This window comes from Paramormyrops kingsleyae, chromosome 5 (assembly GCF_048594095.1).
Source record: "Paramormyrops kingsleyae isolate MSU_618 chromosome 5, PKINGS_0.4, whole genome shotgun sequence".
Taxonomy (NCBI): Eukaryota; Metazoa; Chordata; class Actinopteri; order Osteoglossiformes; family Mormyridae; genus Paramormyrops; species Paramormyrops kingsleyae.
This window is the reverse complement of record NC_132801.1, coordinates 15,820,139-15,835,479: the sequence shown is the minus strand read 5'-3', so window position 1 is coordinate 15,835,479 and position 15,341 is coordinate 15,820,139. Positions and strand designations below refer to the sequence as shown.

Sequence of the window (15,341 nt, the reverse complement as noted above, 5' to 3'; positions counted from 1 at the left end):
TTCCCATCCAGCCTTCCCATGGTCTCTAGGCCAATCCCGTGTTTGAGCTGAGGGGCTGTGGGTGGTTTACAGGGCTTACAGCTGAGTGCCTGTTCTTGAATACACCTCGAGGTCATCCAGAGGTTCAAACAAGTCCTGACAGAGACGTGCTGGGAAGGTCTCTGGTCAGGCTAGGAAATGAGGTTGACTTTGTGACTTTAGTGACAAAGCTTGTGATTACTATTTGTTCCTGGTTTGATTCTTTTCCCCCATGTGTCCCGGTAGCATTCCGGACGCAAGCGAGCGCCCAACCTTCTGAGAAATTGATTGCTGGCACATGCAAGGTGACTGTCATGGAGACGAGTGTGTCCTATCAACACCTCAAAGGTGCCTTCCAAAGGGTGCAGATCAAGGCAGTGTTGGTAATGAGTGTGAGGAAGCCTATCTTGGATGTGTCGGAACATCCCTTCCTGTCACCTAACATTACCACAGGAAACCCATAGTAAGAGGCCGTAATGTTGTCAGTACTGTGGTCTCTGTCGTGCTTCCTCAGACCTGCAGCATAACCAAAATGGAGCCCTATTCTCAGAAGACAGTCATCTTCCGAAGTTTCAAAATGCCATATTTTGCTAGTTGGCTGCCGCCCCCGTTCCACTTTTCAGCCTGGGCTGGTGCCAAGGATAAAGAGAGAGAATGTTTGTTTGTTTGATTGTTTCCCCCCGCCCCCCCCCCACCCCCCCCCCGCCCCCCCCCCTTGTGTTTCTGAGCCGGGCCCTCCATCACACGCCCCTCTGACTGTCCTCATCTGCTCCCACGACTGCGAACGCGTGACAGCAGTGTTCTGACAGAGGCTGTTCAGTGACCCGTCAGACCTGCTGTGACTTGCAGGCAAAGCCTGATTACTATGGCTGACTTGAAACAAAGCCATATTTATTACCCAGTTTCCCACCCTTAGGATACGAAGTTTCATTAAACACTGCTTCTTCAAACACAGTAACGCACATTCTGACTTTTTATTCAAGTGGACGTTTCCTCACTGTGTGAAATTTAATGCAGTTCCATGTCTTTTTTTTCCTTCATTCTGATTAAAATCTATTCTTCAGCTTTCAATTTAAATTCCGTTTACGATTTAAATCCCCCAACTCAGCCACCAAGACATTGAACCTGTGCCCCCACCCCCCAGGCCACCATGAACGCTCGGCCCCAGAAGATCTCCGGCTCGCTCACGCAGTCAGCACCCGCGAGCCCTACCAGCAAAGGAACACACATTCACCAGGCGGGGTATGTTACTCCATCTCTATTGTCACCATTCATTGATAGCCACTAGCATTAGACATATCTATTTTCCTGAGGTGGATAGTTCAGGTCCAGGTAGTAAAAATCCAGAACAAGAGTTGAGTACTCTGTGACTGTTTGTCTATATTCACCTGGTTGGTTGGTCCGGATGTTTACCTTCTGGACCTGAACACACGTCTATCCCAACTCTCTCCACCCTTGTTGTCCTTATCTTCACTGACGTATCACCCTCCCCCGCTGTCCTTCCAGGGGCTCCCCTCCCATGCCCAGCGCCAGCAGCTCCAGCCTGACCAACGAGGTGCCTAAGCCCCCCGCCCGCGAGCTGCCCCCCGCCCGGCCGCCGTACACCCCCCCATTTTCCGGCCAGGCCCCCCACTCGCATCAGTTCCAGCGCCATCGTAAGATGTTCGACAAAGGCCCCGACCAGGTGCCCCTGTCTCCCCGCCTTGCCCCCGTGCCGCTTCCGTGGGACGCGCTTCCTTACGCGCCTGTCGTTGATGCGTCTCCATGGTGCTGCTCTTCCTGCATCCTTGCCACGTTTCACTGGTGCCTTCCTTCCAATATCTTTAGCATTGTTACCATCCACCCCCCCCCCCCCACAAAAAACTCTGTTTCTTCCCTCCTGCACTGGCTCCCCCAGCCTTTAGAAGAGAGAACGCTCTCACAGCGTCTCATAACGATAAAAACGTTGCACGTGTTTGTTTCCAATATGTTGATATGATACCTGTTTTACCAACATGGTGTTCGCACATGACTGGTAGGTAACTGGTCGGAAGGGGAGGGTGGGAGGTGGGGGCAGTGCACATGTCCCAAATTAAAACGAGTTTAGACTGTTTGTGATGGACACAGACTGTCGTTTGGAGTGGCACAGGGCCTGCAGGCTTTTCCTAGATGACCAGAGAGCAAAGGATCATGGGAGGCACCGCCAATCCCACCAAGGATTGTAACCCTGACTGTGTGTGACGTTTTTTTTTGACCATTTGTGACGATGCCTCGTCTTGGGGTGTGTCCCCACCCCCGCAGACCGCAGACGACAGCGACGAACCTGGTGGACACCGGAACTTCATCAGCACCACCATGCAGACCGGCCTCTGCGACTGGAGCGCCAAGTACTTCGCCCAACCCGTCATGAAGGTACCCCCGGCCCCTTCACCCGTGGAAACCCCCCCCCCCCCCGACTGTGTGGGCCAGATCACAGGGGCTGCTTTATGTAATAGGCTGTTTGTGATGCGTTCTCTAGATGCCCTGTTCCCTGTGTATTATGAAACGCCTAGGGGGGCGTCTATGAGAGTAATAACAGCAGAGATTGAGCACTGTAGTAAGCCAGGTATTTCAGATTGATCTCTCTCTTCGTTCCCAGCATCATTAGGCCTGCTATAGCTATTTGTTTTACGGCAGAACTTCATTTAATGCCGTCTTGTCGAGTAGCCTGTGTGTTTGTTTATAGAGACATGGTGTTGCGGGTAATTTGTGTTTTGGTATCTAATTGTGTGTGTTTAGGCTGCATGTGGGTAATTTGTGCGTCTGATTGATTGTGTTTGAGTTAGTATGTGTGGGTGCAGACTGATTAAACCCACAGACCAGTCACGCTACAGCCCTGATGTATCACTGCCTGCCATTGGCTCTGCCTCCCTCCCACCATCCTTCTATCCGTCTCTCTCTGGCCGCATCGCAGCCTCCTGAATGCCACGGCTCTGTAGATTGCATCCCCCTCCCCCGGCATCCCAGCTCTCGTCTTTACAGACCTGTCGCATGGAAACCGTTTCCATATCTAACGTCAGTCTGCAGTGCTGGACCGCTGCCCTGACAGTCGGAGGTGGAGGTCCGGCGCTTTAGCCCCTTCAGGCCCTGCCCTGTGGGCCGATGATCTCAGTACTCTCAGTACTCTCAGTACTCTCAGTACTCTCAGTACTGTCGGTGTTTCCCTGGGCGTCCTCTGTGTGTCTCTTCCTTTCTGCTTCTGTTATCGGAGCAGGAGGGGGAGGACGGGAAGCGGCTATTGCAGGTCTGCGAGGCGTGCGGCGTTCCAGGCGAGAATCTCGTTTTCACGCTGCGTGTTCACGCCGTCTCGCCCTCTCCCTGCGGTGGCGGGTCCCTCCACCGGTTTCACAGAACTCCGCTGAAGCCGTCGGTCGGCCGGAAGCTGCAGTCACGACGACCCGTCAGCACGGGCATTGCCGCTGATAACGGGGTGCTCTTCCTCCCTCTTCCTCCCTCCCATACACTACCTTATTGTAACTAACTCTAGGGGGCTGATTAATGCAACCCTCCCCCCCCCAGCATCTAATACCGGCGGGATGATTAAAATCTACACCCAAAGGGGGAGGGGCCATGTTGGGGGGGGGGGGCACCAGAGCCCATTATAGACCCGCACATGTTATTACCCAGCCTGGCGCTAATGCTAACACGCGCCGACATTTCGGATGTAAAGGGTCCTCCGGCTAAAATATGCAGTCTGATCCTTCCCACTCAGCGTAATTCATTTCCGCTTAATATGGAAGTATTAAGTATCCTTCTCCGCAGGATCTAATACTGTACCGCTGAGAAGGTGCTTTTCTAACATAGCGCACTGTGTAGGTTGCGCAGGGGAAGGACAGGGCATTCTATACAGTGAGACTGTTGGGAAATGATCAGACTAAATGCTAATATGCTAGCTTAGCATATCGGACCCTGTCCTGGGCTCGTCCCACATGGAGTTCCCCCCTATATCATGGGAACCCTAAATCATTACCGTCTAGTTAAGAAGAGTCTCAGTGGCCTGCTGGAGGGAGCATCTGCCCCACACCCCCTTCATTTACCTCATTACCACATCTTTCTTGCACCAAGGAGTTTCTTGGAGAAAGAAAAGAGAACACCCCCCCCCCCCCCCCCATTGTAGGCACTGGAGGCACTCCTTTACAGATTCTGATCACCAATCACAAACGGAAGTAGCAGAGCCATAATGGGGTATTAAAATATGCAGTTTCCTGATTTACGCCTGTTACACACTGCAATGATAGAGCCGTAATGGAGTAATGACTCACAGCAGCGGAATGCCTTACCAGCGGTCTTCTCACTGTAGCTAGGTGCTGTTTGGTGACTCTCCCACCTGTGTGTGTGTGTGTGTGTGTGTGTGTGTGTGTGTGTGTGTGTGTGTGTGTGTGTGTGCGTGTGTGTGTGTGTGTGTGTGTGCGCGTGCGTGTGCGTGTGCGTGCCCTTCTCTTTATGGATGCATATCCGTTTCTGCTTATGAAACCTGTTGCTTGTTTTCATGCTGTGGTCTGCGGTAATATTAATTAGGCTCGAATGCAGGCCCCGCGCTCCACACTAAGGTCCCAGCCGGCAGGGAACGCGTCCCATTGGCCGGCTACATCCTCACGCTCGCACCCTCAGCCTCTTGCTGCTTCTGGCTCCTTTGCAGATGCCCGAGGAGCACGATGTGGAGAGTCAGGTGAGGAAGGAGAGGGAGTGGAGGTTCCTGAGGAATGCCCGGGTCCGGAGGCAAAGCCAGCGCATCATGCAGAGGGGTGAGGGAGACAGCGGCGTGGGGGGTGGGGGGGGAGGGGCTGTGCTGTCAGACTTGCGTTAATTGGAGGCCAAAGCAGCCCAGAGCGAGTCTCTGGCAGCCCTTTGGAGTTGAAAGACTCCGGGGGGGGGGGCTCCCTTTCCGGCTCCCCCGTCTGATGTCAGCATGGTAGTCAAAGAGAATGCCTGAGATGTCCACGTTAGCCGCCGCCCCCCCCAATGCCCCCCCCCCTCCCAGCACAGCACGCTGTTGCAATGGCGTCAGTGCTCCGGTCCTCCCTCATGCTTCCCCCTCAGACCCCCACCCCACCCGGCTTCGTGCCGAGCCTGTGAGATACTTCGCTGCTGCCCTACTTTCGTTCTTCTTCAGCTCCTGCAGAGACTCATGACTAGAGATCAGAATATTCTGGAACATTAAAAATGGAGTGACTCCTTCTCTGTATCGCTTCTTTTCATTCATGAAATCCCAAGGTTGTAACGTATGAACATGAGGTATTTAAGTGGAGACCCCTTAACGTTTCAATCTAATTTCTTTGCTGCATTTAAAGCTATCACATGTTGTCGTTATTAGTTGCTGTTGTAGTTTTGACTTAGAAATCTTTGATGAGATTGATAGGGAAGTGTGACATTTGGGTAGCTTTCAGCAGTAGGTGGAAGTTCTCGATGGTGACTCCATAGTGCACATCACACGGGATCAGACTTGGGGTCCTCTTACAAATGTCAGTATCTACAACAGGATGTGGCTTTAAGTGCCGCTAGTCCATTTAAAGGAGACGGGTAACGTCCTATATCTTTGCACGTGTGTGTGTGTGTGCGTAGGCATCACTCGCCTTGATGACCAGATCTTCATCAACCGCAACCCTGGGGTGCCCTCAGTGGTCAAGTTCCACCCCTTCAACCCCTGCATCGCGGTCGCAGACAAGGACAGCATCTGGTGAGCAGTCTGTCAGACCTGTAGCCCCCCACCCCCACCCCCCAGGCAACATGTGATGTCGTAGAGCAGCGGTGATTTCACATGCAAGCAGGCATCCGCTCTGCTTACTCACAGTAATGACTCCTGGATTCTCTATCCCCCCGCCCCAACCCCCAAGCTTCTGGGATTGGGAGAAAGGCGAGCGGCTGGACTACTTCTACAATGGGAACCCCCGCTACACCCGCATCACGGCTATGGAGTACCTTAACGGGCACGACTGCTCTCTGCTCCTCACGGCCACAGGTGAGGGCTTCGAGCCGCTATGGGACGGTGCCCCCTGCAGGCCATGTGAGTGTACGCATCCCGAAAGGACTGAATCGCTGTCTCCTTTGACCGTCAGCTTAAACAAAGCGTGGAAGCGTCCCCGCCAAACAAAATCACATGCTGGCAGCTTTTTACGGGAACGCTGAGACGGCATGTTTGGAGTCTTTTAACTCCTCTCTGTTTACCCAGAATCAGGTCTTTTTTCTCACCCTGCAAAGGGGATGGAGAGGAACTGGGGGTTGATCCTCATTATGCAGTGAGCGTCTCCCTCCCCCTCCCCATGGTATTGTGTTGGTGGTCTCATCCTCATTACTCAGCTCATGTTTGATCCTCCGCGTGGCTCTCAGTGGTGGTTTTTCCTCTTTAGAGCCCCTCCTGGATCTGTGGCTTGGACCTCGTCTATATTTTTTTTGACCTTTGACCTCTGAGAAAGAGGTTTAAGATCTTCCACACGGTGCCCTCATTCACTCACTCGCTGTTCCCCATTTAGAAACATCCGTGTCGTTGGCTATGTTGGGAATTAGTATTCGTTAAGCAGGACGATGGTTTCTGACAGTACGTTCCGGCACGCTGTGCTGGTATCCCTGCAGCCTTTGGCAGCTGGCGTTTGTGATTAGAAACACAAAGGGTCAACATATGTGTAGTAAAGGAAACGGTGAATATGGATGTGTTAGCCTGTAATTTATTTTTAAATCATTATGTAAAATTACTGTTTAAAATTGAAATTTTTTATTTTAATTTTTTTAATTTTCAAAAATGTACATGCATTTCGGTGCAAAGTTGCCCTCTAGCACCAGTTTAAATTCTACATCTCTTTTTTTCAGCAGAATTTTAGCATAAGTGGTTTTTAAGGGGCTATAGGCTGGGGGGGGGCGGATCCTGTATCAGCAGGTGATATCAGGAACGATGGCTATGCCCAACTGGGCAATAGACCCCTTACCTGGAGGTGCTGGGGAAAGTGAGCTGTAGTAATAGGCTGCCTACCAGCAGGGGGTAGCGTTTTACACCGCTGGCAAGGCTGTTACAGCTGACTGATGGACGTTGTTACATTACCGTGCAGTGTTATCAGAACAGTAGAAATCATTTCAACTCAAATTTTGGCCAGTCCCTGATAAAAATGGCCCATGACGATTCAGGGAATGCCTTCAGCACTGTCCGTTTCGGTCTTCGTGCCACTTTTACTGGGCCCAGCTGACCCGCTCTTCACTTCATCATGTCCAGGCCAGCACTGAGGCCTTGGGGAACAGCAGCCAAGTCCTGGGCTTTTATTTTGATGTTTTCGTTTCACATACCTAGATGGGTTATTCCATTTGGTTTCGAGGGGTGTTTCCCCATTCCCCCAGTGCCCTAGAGTGGAATAGGCTGTGCTGATGGGGTTTCCACTTACAGGTGGCTGCGCCTCTTCCTTGAGGATTTGTTTCCCCGCTGGTTTGGTTGGTGTAGTTTTGACGGAAGAATCCAGAAGCCGTTCGGTGTCTCGCTTGTGGGAGGTGGAAGAGAGATCCGCTACGTTGGCAAAAGTCCCAACTCTGCCAGATAAAGGTCTCCACTTTAATGTAAGAGGGGGAAACTTTTCCTCATAGTTTGAGTTTTTGCAGCTTGATACCGATCTTGAGCAGAAAACAATCATGGTGACCTTTAGCCAGATGAGCATTAGCCTCGTTACACCAAGCTGCCAGTTGTTGCCATTCCTGAGTTAAAAAGCCCAACATTTCTCACTTGGGCAAACGCCAGTTCCTGGCTGAGACTGTGAGCTGAGCAAGCAGGTTAGACAAGTGAGCATCATGGGTCCCTCTGCAGGCTGTCTCAGTTCGTTATTTACCCCCCCAGATAAACCTGAGCTGGCCAGAAATGCAGGTGATTACATTTACTGCTGTGTTACTCTTCAGCACAGAGGCATTTTCACGAAAGATGAAAGCGTCACAGGCCTAACGCGCTTATAAATAAATAAGTAGCTCTCAAAAAATAATGCCCGGCCACATTTGTAAACAGTGTCTGTACCTACTCTTAATCTTCACATTTTGGACAACTGAATCCAGTAAATGTGGTTTATAGCTGCAAATGGGTGCAGAAATGTCAGCATTGAAGGAAACCAAGTGATTCATATTAAAATTTGTGTCCTGCCCCACCCTGGACTGAACCCGGTCACTTCAGTCTTCCAGCGCCCCAATTTTGCCACTTTTAGTGATGCAGAGAATATGCTGTGCGCCACAGATTTGTTCTAGAACCTTCGCTGTCTCTGATTTCACTACAGCACTTGGAGTCAATGCAATCTGTGCCTTGCTCTTAAATATATTAGCCTAAGGTTTTGAGCTCTCTAATGGATACAAATGGATACGTTTAAACTTATTTAATTATCATTTTAGTGGCACCAACCCTTTTAAAACCTGAGCACTGGTTTTTGCCAAATAAATCATTTTAATTTGGTTTACTTTCTCTCATAATTTTGAATTTGAAACCTATTTTGTCATATGAGGAAGCCTATTTAATTTTTTCTGATCAAAAGCTTCCATTGTCAGCTGTAAAGTATATAATGGCTAAAATATGAATTCAGCCTTTTAAAACCATTTAGCTATTTATGTCAGAAGTGTTTTGAGCTTTAATTTTTTGTAATATTATGAAGGATTGTCAACCCCCTGGCAATATAAGAAAATGGGTAATTGTGTTTAAAACTGACGTGCAGTGGAATTTGGATGGCGGAATGAAGTTTTAGATCCAGAATGTGGGACTGATGGGTAAGATCTCACAGGACCTGCTGGTGTGGTTGGGTTAAGGGGCTGATGGGTAAGATCTCACAGGACCTGCTGGTGGGGTTGGGTTAAGGGGCTGATGGGTAAAATCTCACAGGACCTGCTGGTGTGGTTGGGTTAAGTGGCTGATGGGTAAAATCTCACAGGACCTGCTGGTGGGGTTGGGTTAAGGGGCTGATGGGTAAAATCTCACAGGACCTGCTGGTGTGGTTGGGTTAAGGGGCTGATGGGTAAAATCTCACAGGACCTGCTGGTGTGGTTGGGTTAAGGGGCTGATGGGTAAAATCTCACAGGACCTGCTGGTGGGGTTGGGTTAAGGGGCTGATGGGTAAAATCTCACAGGACCTGCTGGTGGGGTTGGGTTAAGGGGCTGATGGGTAAAATCTAGTGGGACAGATCCCTCTGCCTGTTAGGAGTGGGGGGGGGGGTGGCCTGCCAAGGGCCCGTCCAGCTGACGTACCTCCCTCTACCATCCCAGATGACGGTGCCTTGCGGATCTGGAAGAACTTTGCTGACCAGAAGAACCCTGAGATGGTGACGGCCTGGCAGGGCCTTTCAGACATGCTCCCCACCACCAGAGGTCAGAGTCCGCGCCCCCACCGCAATCACCGGCCCACAGCCAATCCAGCAGCCCAGGCCCGTTGTCCAGGCGAAGGTCCGGTCAAACCACCTTTCCACAGACCCAGAATTCCAGACTCCAGGAATCATTTCCTCTCTCCTTACAACCATTCTTCCATTATTCTCTTGCTTCAACCCCCCCCCCCCCCACCCCCATCCCATCTGCATTCTCAGCATCACATCCTTGGGAAATCCTTCTGTTTTGGCACTGCCAAGCCATCGGCGGGAAGTCAGTGTGGCAGCATAGATGGATAAACGCTAATATAGCATTCCACACGCCTTGGAATAATTCAAACTGCTGTTTGATACCTATTTAATCCTGTATAAATCCACGCTTTACCCGGAACCACAGGACAATGTAACTGTGTTAACATGAACCATTCTGCTTTTTTGGGGGGGGGAGTAATAAAGCCGGGGCATTAACCAGGTCCAGAGTCAGAGCCAGAGGCCAGGGGCTTCCCTGTTTTATTGGTCTGCTTGTCCTTTGCAGTCCTGCTGGAAACAGACAGATCCCATTGCAGCCGAAAGCAGCTGTCCTCACGCCCGCCGGATGCCATAGTGCCGCCGGTGACATATCAGAGGGTGCTCGGGACGCCCTTGGCTCTCGAAAGGGTGGGGGGCGGAGGTGGCTCAGTTGTGCTCCCCTGATTTTGAAAGGTCAGGCCTACCTGAAAATTAGCGCCCCCCACCCCCACGGTTTAAGAGACAGGGTAGGGGGTCTTTAGACTGGGAGCTCAGGAGTATCGAGATGTTAGAGAGACCTTGGGGTGGGTGGCGACGACCAGTGCAGAAATGAGGCTCTTTGTCTCACACACTCACATACACACACACACACACACACACCCGTAAAAGCTTCTCAGACCTGCCTTTTCTTTCTTGTGTTTATTCATACCTTTTGCGTCTTCATTTTGCATGCCTTATTTATTTTTTTATTCCTGTTTGTGCTGATTTGTTTTGTCCCCGTGTAAAAAAGCACAGTGCAAAATGCAGTTTCCCACACCGCAGTCATTCCGCTGCCAGTTACCCGGCATCACTATTTATGCCCGGCTCTTTGCCATCATCAGCCGGAGCGGCCGAATCGTTAAGCGTTTCTCCACGTGAGATTGATGGTGCCGATGGCTGAGATTTATAGCCGCTCTCTCCACTCGCAGCCTTTCCAATTAGCTTTTGATTAGCTCAGAATGAGCTTTGCAGTAGTGCACGCTTGTGACGGGACTCTCCGCCCCAGCGGCATGCTGGGAAACTGCAGCTTTGTTCCTGCTTTTTCATGAGCGTGGGTTCTGTTGCTAACGGAGTGGTTTCCTCCGGCTGATGTACTGACCCGCTTGCCCCCTACCCCCCCATCCCCCAACCCCTCTCTACCCCCCCCATCCCCCAACCCCTCTCTACCCTCCCTTTCATAGGTCTGGCCAGAAGGGTCTCAATCTATCTTGACAGGAGTAAGCAGGGAGGTGAGTGCTTCCATCTTTTCTTTCTCCCTCCTCCTCTCTCCCCCCCCCCCCCCCCGTCTCTCCCCCCCAACAGCCCTCTAATGTTTGTGTTTATGCTGCATTAAAACAAAGGCAGTTTGCTGGTTTTCCTCCTCACTTTGCCCTCCTTCATTTTTTTTTCTTCAGTACTGCACCCCCTCCCTTGCGCCCCCATGTTTACTACACTTATTTCAGTCCCTAGGGAAACCAGGCCGGGATAGAGGATATACCGCTCGACTGTCGCAGATAGAAATATGGCCATCTCTCAGGAGGACCTCACAAACACCATTAGCCCTTCTTCTTAATATTTAGGTCTCTCTGCCTCAGCAGTATTGTTCCCCAGTCCCCCCCCCCCATTTCTCCATTCCCTTGGACAGTGTTTTTCATAAATCCCACAATGCCCTGCTCTCTTCAGAAGCCTGCACCCCTGTATGCCAGCAGTGTGTGAGATGGTGAAATGATGACATGGGGGGGGGGGGGGGGGGGGGCCTGTGGTCTGAAGCCCGATTTGCATGTGTTTACCCCCCCCCCCTTTCCATTTTGAGTGTCTTCTCTATGCTCTCCAGCTAATTACTTGCGGTTTTGGAGGCAGTCAGTCACGTGACTGATCGTGGTGAATGGAAATGCACACCCTTAACCATTGCCTGCCTCATCATCCCCCGTGGGGGGGTGTGGTTAGATGAAGCAGGCCGGGTCCGGGGAGAGAAAGGCTTCTACATATTATCAGGGAGTTGGGGGACGGTGGGGGGTCCTACAGTTACACGGCTGAAGCCAACCTGACTGCACTAGCACCTGTGGCCCTCTAGGGGGCAGACTAGAACTGATGGTCTCTGAAATGGAAGTTTGCCCCTAGCCTGAAGTGAGAAATGCTGTTGGCTCTGTGGTGTGTTACCTTTTTCACATGTAAGCAGAGCTGCAGAAACAGCAAGTTTTCTACAGAGACCGCGCGCCCTCTCTCTCCCTCTCTCGCCCTCTCTCTCCCTCTCTCTCCCTCTGATTTATGTATTTCCTTAGATGTCACAATGTCACCATTGATTTCCAGCTCTGGCCAGCCTCAGCACCGGTGCTGCGTACAGGAATGCTGTTTATTCCGCAGCCTTAAGTTCATCTCGAGTGTGCAGGTCCAGGCCTGGAGTGGGCCAGGCTCCCCCCCCCGCCACCCCAGAATTTAATTTCTTCACAGTAACCTCATGTTCAAAGCCGCTGCTCCGCCTTTCGGACGCCAGGCGGGACGTGGATTTTCCTGGAGGCTAGAAGCACTGGGCCTGACAGCGGCTGAGAGTTAAACTGGCAGAAGTTGATTCTGAATGATGGCCGACTCCCGCTGTTTCAGACGCACGTTTATGAGATCTAACAGCCTCTGTAGGGCTTCCCGCCTGTATTGTGTCCCTAACCTGGGACAGCTGTTTGTTCAGACCCAGTCCTGTACATGAGGCCATCTCTGCTGGGGGGGGGGGGGGGGGCTAGCGTCCCCTGTGCTTCCCGGTGTGTAAATAAAGGCGGTTGAATCAGAACCTATGTCCGAAATGAAGCAGATTGGCTGGTAAGAGAGCAGAGGCGATGGCGCTGTGATCCTGACGATCCTACGGCGGAACTTGGATTGCGGGTGCCAGGGGGCGCTGTCAGGCCACGCTGTGCATTTCCAGAAACACCCCACGTTTGGCGGCTTGCAGGAAAGCCAGAATTTGCCATATAGTAGGTTTGCTGTGCCACCTTGCCCCTAACCCCACTCCCCCTGGCCTGTGTGATATTGCAGGGTCTGATGGGAATGCAAACCTAATTTAGATCCAGCATTATTTGTGGATGGAGTCCTTATCACTGCTGGATGTGGTTTGCCCCTGTCGGGGTTCCACTTTGCCCCCTCGGTTAACACTGCAGTTAGGGGGCACTGGTGCGCTCGCTCTCGGCTGGGCGTGGAGGCACTGGGTGGCCTCGCCCCTGTCGTAAACCGCGTTGCAGTGAAACACACCACTGGGAGGTGCACATGGGCCAGACGGCATTATATACATCACACACCAGCGCCGCCCTGCTGTCACCCAGACAGATTTTTTACACACCTCATCTCTGCAGTCTCTTTAAACCGGGGAATATTTACTAACTCATTAACAGTTGAATCAAGCCGCAAAAAAAAAAACAGACCAAAAGGGACAGAAGGTTCTGGAGACGGTGTTCCATTTAACGAAAAACTAGTCATCATCCACTGTTATTAAACTTTACGTCGGTTTCGTTGATAAAATCATTCAGTACTTTGGTTTCTAATTGTCATTTAAATGCCATATTCAAATGTAGCTTGTATTGTGAAGAGTCTGAAGTGACTTTTACATTCTTCTACGCTGATGTGGTCTCGGTCTGCCTCGCACGCCGGCACACTGACGTCCGTGTTCCCTGGATCCATTGTCTTGTGCGGCGTGTAATTTTCTTACTGAAATCGACTCAGGCCACTGAGGTTCCCCATCCGCGCTACCAGGCTGCAAATTGCCACAAAGGCTCTATTAAAATTAAGTAGAAATTGGACTGAATGATGAGAGCGAGAGAGAGCGAGAGAGAGGGAGCTGTAAACAAACACACTGCATAGTAATGTTAGCGCTTTCCTCAGTCGCCGTGGTGCGGTCCGGGAGATGCAGGTCACTGTCTCGCTGGGTGTCACCCCTTTAAAAGTGACACTCGTTTAGGCGGAGCTGTGGTGTAAAAACAGATGGCGCTCCGTATAAATGGCCTCAATAAAAACCAAAGGGGCGTGTATGTAAATACAGCAGGATGCAGCAGTACAACTTCCCCGGGCGGGAGGGGCCGTGAACCTGTCGCCCTTCCGGCTGGCCTCACAGGGGGCAGCAGCGCTCGGCTTGACTGGGTTCACGCCTGCGATCCGGTCAAACATCCTTTTGACAGTGGTTGAGCTATGGCGCCACCCACTGGCTTGGAGACTCTTCCAGGTAGAATTTTTTTTTCTTATTAATGAAAACCTTCATAATGCCTGTAAATTGAAATTCAGCCCCTCCCCCCATCCACATTTTCTACTAACCTGGTCTCTGGTATTGTTTCTAGAAGTTTCTTCTAGCTCTGCCGATGGCGTGGCATCTTCTGTGGTGTAACAGTCTGTCACAAAGGACTGCCCCCCCCCCCCCCCTTTCCTGCTCAGGTGCCGGGATGGTGGTGGACTGGGAGCAGGAGACGGGACTGCTTATGACCTCAGGGGATGTGAGGGTCATCCGCATCTGGGACACGGATAGGGAGATGAAGGTTCAGGTGGGTTCTCAGGGCGGGAGGCTGAGGACGGAAGCTGCCGGCTTATAGTCAGGGAAAACAGGGCTGTGCCATTCTCACAAATGTGGCGGGGATGAGATGCTATTTCCCGGTGACGGGCATTACCATTTTGCAGACCTTATATTTCAGGAAGGCTTTGACAATCATACATTTTATACTGTCTGTCTTGGGGGACAGTTTTGCACATTTTAGGAAGAATTTTTTTTACATAAATTTAGTTGCAATGTTGATATAGTCACACTGGGATTTAAAACCAGTAAAATCGCTTCAGGTTAAACATGAGGGTAGAAACGCAGTGCGTTTAGGAAAATTCACTGGGGTGATAACTGCAGTGTTACACTGCCCCCTCTGCCCCACTAGGACTTCCCCACGGGGGCGGATAGCTGCGTGACCAGCCTGTCCTGTGACCCCCACCGCTCGCTAATCGTGGCCGGCCTCGGCGACGGTTCAGTGCGCGTCTACGACAGGAGGATGGGCCCCAACGAGTGGTAAGATGCAGTCCATCTCTTCCCCACATGGGGGCGCCATCTGGGCGAATAGGCTGCTGATCAGTGAGCACACACACCGTAGAACCTCCCCTAGTGTCCATCGTGGCACACTTATGTGCACACCATGTGTTTGCACACCTACGCATGCAGGCAAACAATGTATTCCAGACTGTCCTCTATGCCGCTCACACACTTCTCTTAAACCTCCTGATTAAAAAGTAGCACAATTAAGCAATAACCCATCGCATGAATCTTTAACTGACGCTAATCTAACAGTTCCCAAAGGCAAACTGAAGTGGAGGTATTAGTTCTGCTCCCTCCTGTTTTCGGGGGTCTGTCACTGTCAGAAGGGAACTGCACTATGCATGCGCTATCAGCGCCACCCGGTGGTTTCATTTGGGAATTGCAGCCGCCTTGAGGAAGCCATTAGTAGCAGACCCCCACCCCTCACTGCAGAACAGAAGACCAGGAATGATTGTGCCTGTGTGTGCTTCCCTTGTATGCATGTATATTTTATAAGGCCCAGTTCCTGCTTTTCTCTACTTGACTCAGTCTTCCTGTCTGCGTCCACAGCCGCATCATGACGTACCGCGAGCACGGCGCCTGGGTGGTGAAGGCCCACCTACAGAAGGAGACGGAGGGCCGCATCATCAGCGTCAGGTACACAGCCCCCCCTGCACCCCCCTGACCCCGGCTCACGGGCTTCGCGGCGACAGCCGTCATTCGTCTGTAATCT

The 15,341-nt window shown here is 51.5% G+C and overlaps 1 protein-coding gene across 10 annotated transcripts in view; it reads left to right on the top strand.

The window, feature by feature from the left end:
* The window catches only part of rptor (regulatory associated protein of MTOR, complex 1), a 108,902-nt gene that overhangs the window by 89,797 nt on the left and 3,764 nt on the right, over window positions 1–15,341 (top strand). For 3 of the 10 annotated variants that reach the window (XM_072712237.1, XM_072712235.1, XM_072712236.1), the window contains exons 23-33: window positions 1,163–1,260; window positions 1,525–1,702; window positions 2,299–2,409; window positions 4,676–4,781; window positions 5,599–5,713; window positions 5,871–5,995; window positions 9,245–9,421; window positions 10,788–10,835; window positions 13,993–14,099; window positions 14,478–14,605; window positions 15,179–15,265. In XM_072712237.1, the coding sequence (XP_072568338.1) occupies window positions 1,163–1,260; window positions 1,525–1,702; window positions 2,299–2,409; window positions 4,676–4,781; window positions 5,599–5,713; window positions 5,871–5,995; window positions 9,245–9,421; window positions 10,788–10,835; window positions 13,993–14,099; window positions 14,478–14,605; window positions 15,179–15,265 (1,280 nt within the window). Of the gene's footprint in view, window positions 1–1,162; window positions 1,261–1,524; window positions 1,703–2,298; window positions 2,410–4,675; window positions 4,782–5,598; window positions 5,714–5,870; window positions 5,996–7,405; window positions 7,573–9,244; window positions 9,422–10,787; window positions 10,836–13,992; window positions 14,100–14,477; window positions 14,606–15,178; window positions 15,266–15,341 lie in introns of those variants that run through there. The other 7 variants (XM_072712240.1, XM_072712239.1, XM_072712242.1 and 4 more) reach the window with 5 other exon arrangements.